The 16,877-nt window shown below is 44.5% G+C and overlaps 2 protein-coding genes across 4 annotated transcripts; one reads left to right on the top strand and one right to left on the bottom strand.

The window, feature by feature from the left end:
- The first annotated feature begins 448 nt into the window (after positions 1 to 448).
- Positions 449 to 15,676, top strand: EXOSC9 (exosome component 9). 2 transcript variants are annotated; one of them, XM_062627605.1, is made up of 12 exons: positions 449 to 544; positions 696 to 790; positions 1,410 to 1,529; positions 1,706 to 1,808; positions 2,362 to 2,499; positions 2,956 to 3,038; positions 3,311 to 3,443; positions 3,864 to 3,952; positions 4,149 to 4,295; positions 4,658 to 4,854; positions 5,793 to 5,871; positions 6,379 to 6,636. In XM_062627605.1, exons 1-12 carry the CDS (start codon positions 479 to 481, stop codon positions 6,458 to 6,460), a joined length of 1,332 nt encoding a protein of 443 aa, XP_062483589.1. In that variant the 5' UTR covers positions 449 to 478; the 3' UTR covers positions 6,461 to 6,636. The 2 variants fall into 2 exon arrangements, with proteins under 2 accessions (XP_062483589.1, XP_062483590.1); XM_062627606.1 differs by lacking the exon at positions 6,379 to 6,636 and adding an exon at positions 15,643 to 15,676 and having other exon boundaries at positions 452 to 544.
- On the bottom strand, positions 9,100 to 16,669 carry CCNA2 (cyclin A2). 2 transcript variants are annotated; one of them, XM_062627607.1, is made up of 8 exons: positions 16,366 to 16,639; positions 16,017 to 16,248; positions 15,558 to 15,673; positions 14,991 to 15,214; positions 14,209 to 14,413; positions 13,266 to 13,379; positions 12,655 to 12,788; positions 9,100 to 12,208 (listed from the first exon to the last, which is right to left on the bottom strand). In XM_062627607.1, exons 1-8 carry the CDS (start codon positions 16,495 to 16,497, stop codon positions 12,157 to 12,159), a joined length of 1,209 nt encoding a protein of 402 aa, XP_062483591.1. In that variant the 5' UTR covers positions 16,498 to 16,639; the 3' UTR covers positions 9,100 to 12,156. The 2 variants fall into 2 exon arrangements, with proteins under 2 accessions (XP_062483591.1, XP_062483592.1); XM_062627608.1 differs by lacking the exons at positions 9,100 to 12,208; positions 12,655 to 12,788; positions 13,266 to 13,379 and adding an exon at positions 13,588 to 13,865 and having other exon boundaries at positions 16,366 to 16,669.
- Between the last annotated feature and the right edge of the window lie 208 nt (positions 16,670 to 16,877).

The raw sequence follows: 16,877 nt of genomic DNA, 5'->3' as shown, positions 1-16,877 counted from the left end.
TCTCCTGACGGATTTGAAGCTTTTTCTCCCTTTTAGCCTACAGCACTGCCTGCCTTGCTCCAACTACCACCCTGGCCGTTTCCTAGGGACTGAAGGAGCACGCACATCTTGGAGACTGGGCCCTACCACAGCGTTAACCTCTCAAAATGCCTGGGATGCGGTTGCGTTTGTTAATTTCGGGCAGTTTCCATGATGACCGCACTTCGGCACGACCCGTCACGGCCGGAAGACGTGCGAAAATCCCCGATTCCAGCCCGCGTTCTGGGCAGCTAGCCTTCGGACCGCGGGCCACCTAAGGGTGGCCCCTAAGATGCAGCAGGAGACCCCTGTGCCCACCGTTCCGGGGACGGCCAAGTCCAACGGCGGGCGCCCCGGGCGGGAAGGGAAAGGCGGGCGGGTTCTCGTGTACCTCACGCACCGCCCATCGCGGCCGCCGCGCGGTGATGACGTAGGCGCGTCGCGCCACCCGAGGTCCGCCATGAAGCCGTCGCCCGTCTCCAACTGCGAGCGGCGCTTCCTTCTGCGCGCCATCGAGGAGGGGAAGGTGCGGTCCCGGCCTCCCCTTCCCCCAGCCCCTGCAGCGGCCCCGGCCTCCCCTTCCCCACCCCGCGGGGGGCTGGCGCTGCCCCTCCGGCCCCTCGAACCGCAGGGGGATGGCGTGTTAACCTGGTGGGTGTGTGTCTCTGGGCCCGCAGCGCCTGGACGGGCGGCAGTGCTATGACTACCGGAACGTGCGCATCTCCTTCGGCACCGAATATGGCTGCTGCATCGTGGAGCTGGGCAAGACCAGGTTGTGAGCGGGGCTGCGGGCGGGCACAGCGTACCGCCTGAGGGAGGGAAAGGCATTTGGGCGTTGTGTTTCCGAACGTGTGGAGGCAAAACCTCCGTGGCGTTCAGTGTGAGGTGTCCGAAAGCCTGCCGAGAGAGATCACAGTAAACAGAGCTTAAAGGCCGTAGAGGAGGGGGGGAAGGGGAAGGAAGAGGGAAGGGATGGGGTTTCTGTGATGATTGTAGATGAAAAATAGTGTATATAAGACAAAATTATAATTTTTCATCTCTTTAGTTGCTGGTTTCATGTTATGTATTCTGCGAATCAAACTGCCTTTTTTATATGTGGGGAAGTGGAATACATGCGCTTACATAAGCGTTTAGGTGTAGGTTGTCATGTGTTTGAGTTTATTTTTAATCCTCAGAGACAGTAAAATGTTCGGATTCCTGCATTTCCTGCTGTGAGTTATTGACCAAAGTTTAAATACGTATGACAGGCATTAAACAAGAAACTGACAGGAGTGAGAAATACAAACTAAAACCCTAACTGCATGCTTTTTCAAAGTATATAGTTTGTTTCTAGTGATAGGGTTTTTTTTCCAGCTAACTTCTGTGACTTAGCTGTTTGTTTACCTTTGCAGGGTTCTTGCACAAGTATCATGTGAACTTGTTCCCCCCAAGCCAAGTAGGCCGACAGAAGGTATACTTTTTGTTAATCTTGAGCTCTCACCAATGGCTGCACCTGGTCTTGAGCCTGGCAGGTATGTACTGTCTTAAAGAGACTAGGCAGGTGTGACAGAAGAGCCACTGGCATGGTTGCCCATGGCAAGGGGGTTGGAACTAGATGATCGTAAGGTCCTTTCCAACTAACTATTCTATGATACAAGGAAGTATAGAGTGTAATCATACTCGGTTGGGGTTAATTTTGTTTTGACAGGCAGTCTGACTTACTGGTGAAACTAAACAGACAAATAGAGCGATGCCTGAGAAATTCCAGATGTATAGATACTGAATCTCTCTGCGTTGTTGCTGGTGAAAAGGTATGAAAACCCATGAATTTCAAGTGGGTTTAAACTAAAAGGTGCATATACTCTTTTTTTTTTTTTTTAGATGGTCCTTGTTTTGGAAGATAGAAATTCCTATTGTAGATTAATGTGAAGATCCACATATCTGACTTTACAGGCATTTTCCACTTGCATGTCTACAGAGTCTTTCTGAAGTAGTTGGGACCCTGCACACTCAAATATTTTCTTTGCAGAATGAAGTTTAACTTATGCTTAAGTGTTACATATTTTGTCATAATTAAATCTGGCCCACTGGTTATCTTGGAATATACTGAAATCATAGAATCATAGAATTGTTTGGGTTGCAAAGGACCTTAAAGATCATCCAGTTCCAACCCCCCTGCCATGGGCAGGGATGCCTCACACTAGACCAGTTTCCTCAGATCTTCCATCTTCTTAAGCAAAGACCTGAAGAACATGTGATGGTGGTTCTTATGGTTCAGAAAATGAAATTGTTTGGAAAAAAACAGTAACTTCTGTAGAATCCTGTCACACACGACCAACCAGTTACGTATGGGTTTCTTCTCAGGTTTGGCAAATCCGCCTGGACATGCACCTGTTAAATCATGATGGTAACATTATTGATGCTGCCAGCATAGCAGGGATTGTAGCTCTGTGTCATTTTCGCAGACCAGATGTGTCTGTGCAAGGAGAGGAAGTAACTGTGGTAAGTTATACTGGTTTACATGTGTAATCTCGGGCAGCTCTTCGTTTCTAAAGGGGAGAATTAGATGTTTGGGTAAGCAGATAAACTCCAAGGTACTTAAGTTTTAGGATAGATATGTTGCTATTCCAGAATTGTAAGGGTAGTGAGGAAGCCTGCTGAATACAGAATTTTAGCAATATCAGTTTATGGGAATATTAATTGTAAAAAATCAAGTATTTACAGTTATTTCAACCAGGTATAAGATGATGAAGATGCTGTATTTACCTGCGTGGGTAGTAAAGGGCAAGAATTGCACAAAAAGCATAGAAAGAATTTTTGAAATATTTTGATGACAAAACATTTGTTAGCATTTCTGTTTGTTTTTTCTTATTTTTTAAAACGTCTTTGTACAGTATGTGATTTGAAAATTAGGTGTGTTTTGTAAGTAATTGTCTTCTGGGCAAACTCTTTTTAAAGTATACTCCTGAGGAACGTGATCCTGTCCCCTTGAGTATCCACCACATGCCTATTTGTGTCAGCTTTGCCTTCTTCCAGCAAGGGTAAGATTTTTCAGTCTTTTGATAGAAACAACTTACTCTGCAGAATTGAATTTTAAACATAGAAGAGTCCTAAAAATATTTATATCGACAAGCCAGTTTCTTAAAACACTTTCTGAAGTGATAGACACGACATAGGAATTTTTTTTTTGAGGGGTGAGGGGGTATACCTATAATTTCTAATACATAAACCAATTCCTTTGTTTAATTGTTTTAAGGGTAGTAATTCGCCTCAAGCTTTTACTGTTGCCCTGTCTTTAAAAACTCGATTATAGGACCTATTTATTAGTGGATCCAAGTGAACGTGAGGAACGTGTAATGGATGGTCTCCTTGTAATTGCCATGAATAAACATCAAGAAATTTGTACCATCGACTCTAGTGGAGGGATTGTGCTAGTAAAGAATCAGGTAAATCTTTGCCTTAGCCAGTCTCTCTTGTATATAAACTAGTTCCTGTGCTGTAATCTTGATATTGAAGTATCCTTGACATTTGGAAGCTAAGAAATCAATTACCTCTCTGATTCAATTGGAAAAAAATACAGATTTTTAGTCCTAGTAGAAGAGCATAGTACTATGTATCATGCAGATTGTTGGGTCAGATTTTTTTCCCCTGTGGGAGTCTGTAAATCAATTCAGACTGCACTCTCATGAATAGCTGAAGGCTGTTACGTTAACCTTCTGCATCAACTCATAGTATATCCAAGTCCCTCCTACTAGGATGCTGTCTTTTATTTCAAGTGTTTGTGACTCCTATGATGTTCTACAGTTTTAGTTAAAAAACATCTTGCTTTCATGATAGTAAACTGTTGTTATATGTATAACAAACAGGTTCTGAGATGCAGTAAAATAACAGCTGTTAAGGTTGCAGAAATAACAGAACTCATTCAAAAAGCATTGGAGAATGACCAGAAAGTTAGGTGAGTGTTTTGGGAAGGAAGGGAAATGGGTGTTTTTTAAGAAACATACTAAAAAGTCAGCCTGTAGTTTGAGCATCTAATTGCTTTCACTTGTATTTGTTTTAAATAGCAAGTGTATATTTGAGCTTGAAAAGAGAAAGCATTTTTAAGTGTGCAGCATCCTGAAAAAAATTAATGTCTTTGACTGAATGACTAGGAAAGAAGGTGGCAAGTTTGGCTTTGCAGAATCTATACCGAATCAAAAGATCACTGCCTTCAAAATGGAGAGTGCTGCTGTGGATACTAACAATGTGGAAGAACAAGCAGAAGAAATCATCACTAAAGCTGACCCTCCTTCAGAAGTGTATCTTTTCTGTTGTATTATTCAGGGGGAAGCCAGGCTTCCTGTCCCTTGCATTAGCACTAGAAACTAAACACACATCCAAGATTCCTCGGGGCTTAGGCAGCTTAAGAGGAAACATCAACAGCACACTGGGTTTGGTTCTAATTCCTTGTAGTTAGCTTCATTCCTAGCCTAAAATGCAACACTAAGGTCTGAAGTGATCAGTTGTTACAGTAGCTGGAGAAGTTGTACTCTCTCTCACCTCTCCTTTAAGGATGTTCTACCCTGGGGAGAAAAGATACAGCTTGAAAAAAACAAGTGGTTTGCTCTCAGAATTTGTCAAGTTTACCAGCAAACACAGAGATTTTTCTTAACTAGTTCAGTTTTGCCAATCCAGTATTGTACACACCTGGGACAGCCCAAATTGGGGAAGGAATAGAGAACTCCTGGGGTGACTTTGAAGAATCGGACAGGGAAGAAGCAGCAGAAGAGGAAGGTGAAGGTGATGGTGATGCTACTGCCTTTGAATGCCAGAAAATGGAAACCGAGGATACAAGTATGCTGGAGGAAACTAAGATGGGTAAATGTTTATCTTGTTATCACATGTGCTTCTTATATCATTTTATTAACAGTCTAGGATTAAAATGTGAAAGAAGTCCTTAGTAAGGAAGGAGAACCATTGTAGCCACTTTCCACCTGTGTTACACACATCTGCTACTCTCACTTCACCAGGTCACTTGTTTTCTTCAAAGTAGATACTGATTTCTGTAGTATATGGAAGGCTCCAAATTAAACAGTAACCACTCTGAATGTTTCTTGAAAAATGCTTGTCATGGTTTAAGCCCAGCCGGTAGCTCAGAACCATGCAGCCACTCGCTCACTCCCCATCTTTATCCCTCCCAGCTTCCTGAGGGATGGGAGAGGAGAATAAAACGAATGCAAACCCCACGGGTTGAGATAAGAACAGTCCAACGATTGAAGTATAATATAAAACTACTACTACCACTAATAATAAGGGAAGTACCAAGGGGAGAGAATATAGAACTAAAAGGGGAAAATGAAAAGAAACCCCTCAACACAAGTGATGCACAATGCAGTTGTTCACCACCTGCTGACCAATACCCAGCCTAATGTGAGCGGTGATCTGGGCCTTCCAGGTAATGCCCCCAGTTTATATATTGGGCATGATGTCCTTTGGCAGGAATACCCCTTTGGCTAGTTTGCATCAGGTGTTCTGTCTCTGCTTCCTCCCGGCTTCCCATGCCCCTCCTCATTGGCAGAGCATGAGACTGAAAAGTCCTTGATCAAGGTAAGCATTACTTAGTAACAGCCAAAACAGCAGTGTGTTATCAGCATTGTTCTCAGACTAAAGCCAAAACACAGCACTGCACCAGCTACTAAAAAGGAGAAAAACAACTGTTACAGCTGAACCCAGGACAGTGCTCTTCCTAGTTATTTGTTACAGAAGTTGTGTGTACAAAAATGATCACAGGTTTGTGGTTGGTTGATTTGTTTTAGATGAACCTATTCTGTTGTCGGACAGTGAAGAGGAAGAAGTTGTCATTCTACAACCACAGGAACTACCAAAGAAAACAAGGTAACCACTATTTGAAATTAGGAGGGGAAAAAGGTTCATAAAGAGTATTTTCAGGTAGCATAGGATTTGGCAAGGCCAAGGAAAGTTTCAGTTGATCAAGGGGACTACAAAGATAGCAGAGAGTGAGGAATTCTAAATCTAGGCTAGTTTGCTCCTGTCCCAGGAAGGCAGTCATCTTCATCTTGGCTGCCCTGCAGCCAGATGAAATGCTTATATGACTAATGGTTCCAAAGGGAGCGAGAGCAGGATTTGCAGGAGCTGCTCCATAGAGGATATCCTGCAGATATCCTACTACCTCTTAAATTAATTTTAATCTTGTACTGCATCTTAAATTTTATGTTTCAGAAGTGAGATAGATTACAGTAGCTCTGCACTAGCCATGGAAACCCTTGTTGTGTTTTGCACTGAGCATGGTGGATGGTTGCCTGTTACAGGCGATCAGCCTGTGTTTTCTTGAAGTAAAACCATTCAGTACACTTCTATGATAAAAGTGTTGTTTCCTCATAGAGCACAGACCAACCTGAAAAAAGGAAGTACAAGTAAGAAAGCATTTATCAAAAGGAGAAAAAAGAAGAGAGCTGCTCATTAGAGCCATCATCCTTCCTTCAGAAGTGCTGTATAATTCGTAATTTGGTCTGTTGTTACTGAACTTAGTTCTGTAGATAATTCTACATCCTCCCAACCCATATCTAGTTCTGCTTTTATGTATATGTTATAAAATTGTACACACCTTTAAATACATAAATAAAAAGCATGAAAGTGAAATTCCGTAGTTACCACACAGCTACACCAGTAAACTTGCTCATTTGAGATCTGCAACGTGAACGGCAGAGGTAAGATGTGTTGCTATTCTTAACAAAGCTGCCTGTGCCATTACTGGAGTGAGCTGCACCCGGTCACAGTTCAGGTGGTAAAAAGGAATTATGGCTTTGGTTTAATGCCAGGAAAAAGCTTTTTATTTTTATTTTTATTTTTTTAGTTCACCCACTGCTCTTGGGATTGGTAAACAAGCAGTCGTTTGTGACACGTTTTGCAGATTGGCAAACTCATTCATGCTAACACCAAATTTTCATCCTGTGTTTTTCTTGGCAGATAGAAACAGAAAAAAACTCCACTGCTTCTGTTTGCCTTTCATTTCTCGTTTCTTTCCTCCTGATCGCTTGCCATCTCCTTGTCAGGATTGAGGTCTGGAATTGGAGCAGAAGTCCATCCCCATTTCAAGAGATTTCTGTGTCTTACTACTTCTTCCTCTGGTTCTGTATTTACCACAAAATTGGCTCCCACTAACATCCAAAGCGATCTCCGTTCTCCCCAGGTTTGAAAAGGATACACAAAATTAGACCTATTTCAGAGTCAATTTGGACGTCTTGTCACATCCCTCTTGACAATTCGCCATGACCATGGGGCTTTCTTCATCCTACTCTAGTGCTCCCATGCTTCCGACTTAGCTCTCTCAATGGCAAAAGGGCCAGCGGGAGGGCCTGAGGCCATTTCGAATTACTTTCCTCACCTATTTTACTAATCTGCCTTTTTAAAGGTTGGGTCATTCTTTTGACTTTTCCACTCCATTGCAGCCTCTGAGGCGTATGGAAGTTGCAAGTCATTTCCAGCCTTTTACTAACGCCCTCTAATAACCACTTCTGCAATCACATGTGGACCTCTAGCCCAAGATATTCCGATAGGCACCCCAATTCCTGGGAGAAGTTCCTGCAACAGCCACTTAAGGACTTCTTTCGCTTGATTACTCCGACAGGGAAAGACTTCTGGCCACCCTGCAAAAGTGTCAACCCTGACCAAAATGGACCCATCCCCATTTTGCCAAGGTACTTGTGAAAAATCTACTTGCCGAGAGCCTCCCGGTTCCGTTCCTGATTTCAGGATTCCCTTTTGAAACGTTGTCTTTACAAGCAGAATGGTTTTCGAACCTGTTGCACGGTTTGCAGATGCCACTTTTGCTCTTTCTAGCATTTGGGCTGATCCTGCGTGTCTCTTTGAAAGGGCCGCTCATGCTTCTGCTCCGCAGGGACATTCTGTCTGGTTTGTCTGTATGCTTTCCCTCCTTCTAAGCGCTGGGATTACTACTTGGGCATGCGAGGCTCCCAGCAAGGTGGCACGCATGCGCCCCTTGTGCGGAGCTGCCCCTCCTCCTGCAACTGCCCACCCGCAACCCCCTCCCCAAAGAAAAAGGGGGCCGCTCCCAGTGCCTGGCAAAAGGCTCCAGCAGCTGGGAGTGCCAGGAGGTCTCCGGTTCCAATTTTCAAGTTTCTAATGCTCCCCACCTTGGACTTGGAGGCAGCATGCCTCACGTTATTTCTCTTCCTTTACCACCTAAGAGGGAAACGAGTTGTCCAGGTGCCATCACCCATCATCTGCGCTAAGTGGCCTGGGCTGCGCAGTGCAGATTTCTTTGCAGCTAAGAAGCATTCCTCTTTTGGGAATGCATGTCTCAGTCAACTTGAGGTCGTTCCTAAGGCCCCTATGCAAACAGCCATATTTCAAAGCAGCAGCTAAAGGAGGACTACTAGCCTGGATCACCACATCAGTGCAATTACAATTAGATACCTCTTCACACCTACAGGGCACTCACTTTTCCTTTTCATTCCATCCCAAATACAACACCAAGGTGCCTTAGCCATGGACTGAAATGGAGATAACATGGCCATAATCAATCACACAGAGTCCCAATTTGCCTCGCTGTTTTCTATCAGACTTCCCTCATTACATTTCCATTCCATGATCATTCAACTCACATTTTTCTTTTTTCATCATAGCAACACCATCCCACGCTCTTAGATCTCCCTAGTTTGGTAAAATAATTTAACAGTTCCTCACAGGCAGCCTGGCTACCTGGGCATTTCCACTCTTTCCGAACGGTTCCCTTTTGTCATTGCCATGCAGCCACAGGGTTTTGGTCTTGAGCTGTGCTTTCATTTTTTCTTAAAATTGTTGGATTTGTGGTTAAAATTCCCCATGGGATTGATAGCTATTGTCAGCCCTTGGAAGCATTTCATACTTTGGAGTGTTCTTCAAGGTGCAAATGGCATGCCATGGCTAAGTCCTAAATGCCCATGCCATGTCACTCCATATCTTAGCTTTCACTGCTTCATATTACAAAAAACAAAGCAAAAACAACAAAAAAAAACAACAAATGAACAAATGCATGTACTTAACAAAATAACATCAAACTTCCACAAAGCCTTCATAGAGAAGCAAATCATACTTCAGCAATGGAGTTTCTTAGAAAATTTAATTAAATATTACATGCAACAGACAAGAATGCTTCTTGAGCTCTATTCGAAGAATTCTGCTCTGGATGTAAGTTGTGGAAGCCAAAGAGACAAGGAAGTGTCCAACATATCTGACTCTTGTTCAAAAAGCAAGTCTAGCTGGGAATGTGCACATATTTACAAGAGCCAAGTGGGCCTATTTCACGTGTGACCGTAGCATTTCATGACATAGAAACGTGCGCTGAGTCACTGTTGCGGATGTTACATTCCCTAAATCAGGTTTAGAATTTAATGTTAAAAAATAAAAAAGAATGCTTCCTGGCCAAGTAGAGCTTTATTCCAGTTGTGCTCTTCCAGAAAGGAATAAAACTAGAAAGCCCTGTTCCTCCGAGAGTTAAACCAGAACTAAATCCCTGCGTCTTCCTCATGTTGGTTCTTCCAACCCAAAGTTGCTGTTGGGAGTATAGGAATGAGGGAAGGTTCAGTTTCTTGTTACTTCTGCAGTGCCATGAGACCTTAAACTTCTTTGTACTGCTGTTTCTCTTTACACACAACGTCTCATACCCTACATTGCTTAGAGGCTTTACACTGAAGGGAGTAGGAGGAGTTAAACTGGATAAGTGAAACAGTAGTACAGTACAACCTGGGGTATTTTATTGAAAGTTTTAGAGCAAGAGCTGGAACCAGCCTATATTAACTTCAGAAAATTAGAGGGTGGGAGAGGATGGTGCTTGGTGCAGCTGCAAGAGATGTCAGTAACAAGGGGGGCAGAGGCACCAGCCCATGTCTGAAGCCTTGTTTTAGGCTGAAGTCTTGGTGTACCTGAAAACAGAGCTCAGAAGCAAGAGAGAACATTTCTTTGGGCTATGGAAACAGTAACAGAACAGCTTCCATTGAAAATGGAGCAAGGAGGCATTTCATTAAGCGGTAATAAATACAATAAAACCACTTAGGTTCTGCCATTTAAGTAGCGTTACTACTCTTTTCTGGGGAAAAAGAATTGATTAGCTTCCTATAAATTACTCCTCTTCCAATGTTCATATTTGTCAGTGGTCGTGGAAAGTTTTCAGTAATATGCCACAAAAAAAAAAGGAGGGGAAGGCAGAACCCAGTGGTTTCCCATGAATAGTGCTGTGCTCTGTCATCTTCAAAGCATAATGGGCAGTCAGTATTCTGAGTTGCCCTTCCAAGTTCACAAACTGTGGCAAGCACATTCCTGCATATACAGACTCCCTCTCCTGCAAGGTTACAGCATTTCTAACACCGAGCACCACACAGGATCTACTGCACGTTTTTCTGCCAACTAGTTTTAGCCTTTCAGTGACAATGTACTGAAATTAAACTGAAAGGCTATTGGAAAACGTGACAGACCAACGAAACATGTTCATTAAACATTAGAACATTCTAAAAGTCAAAGTGCATCCTTAAAATCTCAGGCTGGCCAAAAAAGGCAGTTTCTGCTGCATTCTTTTATTAGGACCAGGAAAGCTACCACCACTTGGGTCAATTTTGTAATAGAGGTGGTTTGTGGAGGGCTTAAACTGCAGCACAGGGGTAGGGGCAGAACAGCAAGTTTTTAGTTCTCAAGTCGAGATGTGCAAATTGTCTCACTGTAACACGTGCTTCTCAGCTTTGACAGAGAAATTACGATTGTTTAATGTTTCTTTTCAATAGCCTGCACCATAACAGCTGTTCAACAACTGTGAAGAGTTTATCCCAGCACCTGCTGGGTGTCCAGACAGTGTAGAATCAACTTCAAGTTGAAGGGGCACAGGTTTCACAGGGCAGCCCCTGACAAAAAACTTTAAAAATGAATGCCAGTTTTAAGATGGTAGCATTACCCCTCACTGGTTTTAAGGTATTGGCAAGACCATTAACATCAGATGTAAAAAAAGGTTTATTAGCAAACCTGGAAGTGGCTCAGTTAACCCACTTACATGTACTCACTGCTTTACACACAAAGAACAGCACGTACAGGGCAGCACCACTCCCTTTACATGGGCTGAAGTTGAACATCCACTTGATCTAATGCCAATTAGATGCTAGTTTGCTCCTGTAGCAGTTCCAGAACTAAGGAAAAGTAAGACCAGTTGGCCTACATTTTTGCTGCATGCTACAGGGGAACATTCCTTTCCAAGCAAGAGAAGTGTACAGAATTGGTACCATTCCATACACAGCCCATCCACACCAGAAAACATTCCCTCCTCTTGAGGGCATGGAGCAGTATTTCAACCTCATGCAGTTTAACCCCTCCACTGCCCCTAAAGAGGCACTCAGTAAGCAGACCAATGACTAATTTTAATAGATATTAATGGGCTTTCAGGACAGCTAACATAGCAGTGAGAATTCCATGAGTTTAAATTACTATTAGTTTTACAGTTTGACTCAAAAAAATACCTATTACAAGACCATTTTCTACTGGAAGAAAGAAGTATGACCTGATGTAGCAGTTCTAGCTGTGCAGTCCCCTCCAGCAAAGCATTCAAACTTTCACCTGATGGAAATCTGACATTACATTACACAGCAATAAATACTTCCGGTGGCTGGCACATCCTAAAGTGTCTCACCAGAGTCGATTCCGGCAATGTTTTCTCCTCATAGGTATACAGTTTCTTCCAGTATTACAGCCATTAAACCACGTTTTGGACCCTATACTAAGTCTCAGTTTAAACTAGACACTATACAAAAAAAGCTATAAATACTGCTGTGGAGTCCAAGTCATTCTTACTTGGAATGAGGCAAAGCCCTATTATTATAATGCACTGCTAATGTTAATGTTTAGTCTATAATTACATAAGCTGTCTCAGACTTCACTTGATCAGACTTTGCATGGTTAATTCTGTGCATGAAGAGAACATTTGTATAAAACCCCAGCTAAATATTTTAACAAGATTGCATGTACAAAAGATTTACATTAAAAACATGTAAAGCTAACTTTAGTTAAGCTCATGAAAACCTGTGTTAATATTCCGAGTGATCACATCTGCAATTTTGAGCCATGTTTAAAACTGTACATTATTTTCTTGTAATATACATAGTAAGAACAGTCTCTTGATTATTACAATACGTTTAGTGTCTCTGGGGGGTCAATAAGCGATACTCCATGGTACCTAGAGAGGGGGAAAAGAAAGATGCAGGATGTCATCTTGCTCAAGTGCTCTCTGAGACAGAACAGCTAAGTACTGCAGCAAAGCACATTGCTCACAAGGCAGGAAACATTTGGGGCTTGTCAGCTGCAATGCTGCCACAGGTTTTTAGGTGCATTGGGTACCATTTCCTGCCTACCAACTGTGGGAACATCAAGAAAATTGCTCCAGTTTCTACCTGACAATTTGGGTAGTGATAGCAGCCCTGGTGAACACCAAGTACTGCTCAACAGAACACTGCAAAAACCTGAGGAGTCTTGTCACCATCTTGCTGACATAGTAGATTTGGTTAGTTGAATCTCAAGACTCAAGATACACCCAACCCCTCTCCTCCCCCCCATTAAGCAGTTATGTGCTAGGATAACTTGGGTATACATACCAACTCATCACGCATCTCTACAGATACTCACTTTGTACCCTTGTACTTTTCCCTTATGGACTGTTGTGTGTGCTGTGCTGCTTTGAGGTAGGTCTTGTGTAGGTCCAGGAGGCAAGGCTTGATGTCCTCAAGGGAGTAGCCCGTTACTTTGCACAAGGATTCAGGCTGATGGAAAAAGGAACCTTTTAATGATTCTGCTCACTTACACCAACAGCCACTGATGAAGATTTTAGCTTGCTTGTGAAACTGTTGTTCCAGAGCACTGTTTTCTGAAGCACTAAGTAGTTTAATACTCATCAGATTTTTAGCAGTTCATGTAGACTTATAGTAATCCTGAAAACTATCATACTGTAAACAAGTATTCCTTGCCTCCAGTGCTTCAGCTTTATAACCACCCACTTCCTCATCACAAGCAAGCTGCTTACAGCTTTGAGAATGATCGACAGAATGGAGTGCATCAGTAGATGTCTCTTCCAAGGGATGTATGTGCCTCCCATTTTTCAATTACCACAAATAACAATCCATAATTAACAGCCAAAGAGTGCAGGGGGGCAGCGATTCCTGCAGCCCAAGCCTTCAGAACCTCCGAATACACTAGACACACATAAAGTTGTGTGGAGGCTCGAGTTCAGTGTTACATACCCAAGTTTGTCCAGTGATAGTATAGCCTGCTAGATGAAACGCTGCAGCAGCAATAACTGATGGCAAGTATTTCAGGTAAGGATCAGCATCAATTAGACTCAGCTCCCCAAGGTACTGCAAGAGAAATGAGAGTAAGGGGAATCATCTGCTTCCAAAAGGAAGTAGAAGAGCCTTTAAATAGTTGCACTAGAACCCTCATTTAAGTTTCCAATCCTGCTATTAGATGGAGCACAGCTTTTACTAGTGTCCACTTACTTTCTCTTTTAGCATTGACTGTTGGCTACTGTCAAAAAGCTTTCCCAACCTATATTTTTTCAATACCACATTTTATATGTAGAGGTATTTTTTAATCCAGAAGGCAGGTTGTAGTCAGGCCTGACCTTTACACAGCGAGACAAAGGCTTCTATTTGGGAGCTCTGGTACCTGCCACACAATTAGGATTTAATATAACTGTAGCTAAAATGTTACCTGTGCTGTGCTTAAGAAACCAGCCTCTGGATTTAAAGCTCACTGCTTATTGAAGGGGAAACCAAAGCACAAGTCCTTTTTTGCCAAAGTGGATGAGTAGGTGTGGCAGCTTGAGATAAAGACAGAAACATCTAGCAGTGAAACAAACCCCAAATTAAAGTTGAATGCCTGCCTGCTCTGATGTAAGTGGGCATGCTGGAGCTGGGCAAATGTAAGCCTGTGAAAGGAATGGAGCATTTCAAACAGTGCATGGTGATAGGAGCATTAATTTCCAGTGGTGTGGCACCACTGCTGGAGGAGCATGTATCAAACTGTACAAGCTCTCCAGAGCTTTCCCAGAGACTACACATTTAAAAGGAGGAGGCAGAGAAGCCTGGGCTGGAGAATCCTTCAGCATTTCTTTTCTACTGGGACTACAGAACAGAGCTTGTGAACTTTGTAGTCACACAGGTCAAGTTAGTAATTCTTACTTACCATTGATAGGCTCTCCACTTTAGGATTTGTCTGCTCATGTAGGAAATACTGAGTGAGGAACTGGTTTATTGTTGGAGCTGCCAAGTCAAATGACAAAACCTTCAAAATTAAGTGCTCCATTCTTAGAACTTGCTTCTTGGTGTAGGTGTCATCTGTGATATAGACAAACTCTGCTACTTCAGGAGGGTAGATTTCTTCAAACTTCCTGCCAGGAGAAGTAGTTATGAGCAAATAATCAAATACTAGAAAGCCAGATAAGTAGCAACACATAATGAAAGCCAGCATCCTACTTTGAATTCTGACCTGTGAAGTAGCTGGCCACTATTACTGAACGAGTTTGCTGCACTTGATTCTGTAGCTCTTGAATCAGCAGAATTACAGAGCTACAATTGCTTAGTGCTAACATATCAGGGTATCTGGCACTCAGTTACAGAAATTCCAGAACAACCCATGAAACTAACATTTGGTGTAAGCAAAACTTTCTTTCACATGCCTTGTGCATGCAAAGCATGCATAAGTAACTGTTCAGAAGCCTGCTGCTGCACCTAGAAATTATGAATCCTCACCTGAGGGCCGTCTACAAAGACACCCTAGAACCTTGCTTGCAAAGTTTCATATAAACTACCAAACTTTTAGGTGGACAACTCCCAATTTGTCTTCTAGTGTGAAGCCCTCCCGTGGCTATAGTATTTCTGATGCCTGTAGCCAGACATGCCATAGCCAAAGGATTCCATCTGTACAAGGCCAGTAGGTAGAATTTTAAATTCAGCAATCTCACTTACGATGCAAGCAGCATAGCCGCAGTACCCACAAGCTGAAGTTTTCCTCTCAAAACAGACATGGAAGAAAGAAACCTATCAATGTAATTTACAGCTAAGTGCAGGGTTTCATTCTGCAATTTGTATTCTTCTCCAACTTCCACCAGCCAGTCCACAAGAATGGCCCGCATGTTGTTTGTAATATCAGGTTGCTTCTTCATGTAACCCATTTTAGGCTTGCACTTCACCTGTAGGTTTAGAAGACAGGTAAGATTGAGTTTGGACTATGTGCTGGTAGGGGAGCAACTATTTACCACAATTTAAGCAGACCAGAAGTAAACAAGGACAAGATTAGGCTCAGTACATTACATTTCCATAATCTGGCTTTCCAACTTCAGTTCATGGCACAATCAATCAACTTGATCGCAAGAAACAAATCTCATATTCATACAAGTGGACACAGCAACTTATTCCTCCATTTCTAGCAAGTTCTAGTTTAGTCACTATAGTAGTGACTAATGTTTACATCCATTTCTCAGCCTCGAATCTCTCCCCCATAACCTGTACACAAATAAATAGAGAGCAGCTCACCTCCATTTCCCTAAGGTATGCATGGATATCGCTGATATAGTCTGGCATGTTATTAACATTTGTTTTTTTCTCTTCTGCTTCTGAGGTTATTGAAATATCCATAATACTTGGAGAATCTAAGCAGAAGATAAAAGCCATATTAAAAGGGGGCCCATAAGACCACTCTCTCACAGCAGAGGGAACTACCCTTTTGATTGAAAAATTGCTGTATTGTAACAGCATGTCCAAAGAAACAAAACTGGTTTCAGCAACCGGAAAGGGATCTTTTGGGTCGAACCAAACCAGTGTCTGTCCCCTACAGCCTCCAGTTTGCTCTGGAAACGCCTCCCGAGATCACACCTGGGTAGGAAACGCTCGCCCCCGAGCTGCCCGGGAAAAGGCCCTGCGGACCCGGGCGCTGCAACAGGGCTGCCGGAGCCTCGGGATGGGGGGGGGGGGGAGGGAATTGTTGGCACATACCGAAGCTCAGCTCCATGGCGTTGCCCAGGGGTGCCAGAGGCCGCCGCTCCCCGAGGGCGCAGACAGCCGCACGAAGACCCAGCGAGGCCTCCTCTTTTCGGGTCGCCGGGCTACCCCGTCGCCGCTGCTGCTGCTCCCCATCCGGCTCGTCCACATGGATGGCGAAGGGCTGCTGCCCACCGCCCGGCCGCCCCGCCGCCGCGCCATGGCTCTCGCAGCCGCGCCGCCCCGCCTGTGTGGAGAGCGGCCCATCAGCGCCGTGGAGGGCCCGGTCCGGCACTGACACCCTCCGCCGCCCCAGCCCATCTCACCCCTTACCGCGCTCGCCCACACCCGCTGCCCCACTCACCTGCGGCAGGAGCCCGGGCCGCTGCTGGGCGCTCCTCAGCAGCCCCAGCACCACGCGGGTGCCGCCGGCGGCTGGCGGCGGCGCTTTGGCGCCTGGAGGAACGTTCTCCTGGTTCTCCTGCTCCGCCAACATGGCCGCGGGAGGGGCCGCCGGAGGAAGAGGGCGGCCAGGAAAAACCAAAGCGGCCGCCGAGACTCGCGCTGGAGCGCCGCTCTCGCCGTTCAAGTAGCCCGCGACTATTGAATCAGCCAATCAGAGGGAGCGGCGACGCACGGCGTCACGCGGCCTACGGGCAGCGGCAGGAGCCAATCCGGGCGGGGCGAGCGGCGGGCAGCGCCTGAGGCGAAGGGGCGGGGCCTGGCGGGCGGCGCAGGGACGGGCCGGCGGGAGCGCGCGTCGTCCGCAGTGATGGCGGCGCTGCGTCGGGGACGGCGGGTGAGCCGCGCTCGGTGCGCACAGCCGGCTCAGCGCTCCCAGCCGTGAGGGACACCGAGCGACAAGCAAGGCGGGGG

Source organism: Pezoporus occidentalis, unplaced genomic scaffold (genome assembly GCF_034315485.1).
Source record: "Pezoporus occidentalis ecotype Australia unplaced genomic scaffold, CSIRO_AGI_Poc_V1 ctg303, whole genome shotgun sequence".
NCBI lineage: Eukaryota > Metazoa > Chordata > Aves > Psittaciformes > Psittacidae > Pezoporus > Pezoporus occidentalis.
Note: the sequence above shows the minus strand (reverse complement) of the source record. Positions and strands in the feature narration are given on the sequence as shown.

What these genes read in the sequence shown, in the direction of transcription:
- CCNA2 (XM_062627607.1), bottom strand. Translation starts at nt 16,497, where the DNA reads ATGTTGGCGGAGCAGGAGAACCAGGAGAACGTTCCTCCAGGCGCCAAA. An exon ending in CTATCACTGGACAAACTTGG is followed by an intron (nt 12,789 to 13,265) that starts GTATGTAACACT and finishes TTTTTCCATCAG; the next exon opens with CCTGAATCCTTGTGCAAAGT. An exon ending in GAAAAGTACAAGGGTACAAA is followed by an intron (nt 12,209 to 12,654) that starts GTGAGTATCTGT and finishes CCCCCTCTCTAG; the next exon opens with GTACCATGGAGTATCGCTTA.
- EXOSC9 (XM_062627605.1), top strand. Translation starts at nt 479, where the DNA reads ATGAAGCCGTCGCCCGTCTCCAACTGCGAGCGGCGCTTCCTTCTGCGC. An exon ending in AAGGAGAGGAAGTAACTGTG is followed by an intron (nt 2,500 to 2,955) that starts GTAAGTTATACT and finishes CTCTTTTTAAAG; the next exon opens with TATACTCCTGAGGAACGTGA. An exon ending in TTTGCCTTCTTCCAGCAAGG is followed by an intron (nt 3,039 to 3,310) that starts GTAAGATTTTTC and finishes ACTCGATTATAG; the next exon opens with GACCTATTTATTAGTGGATC.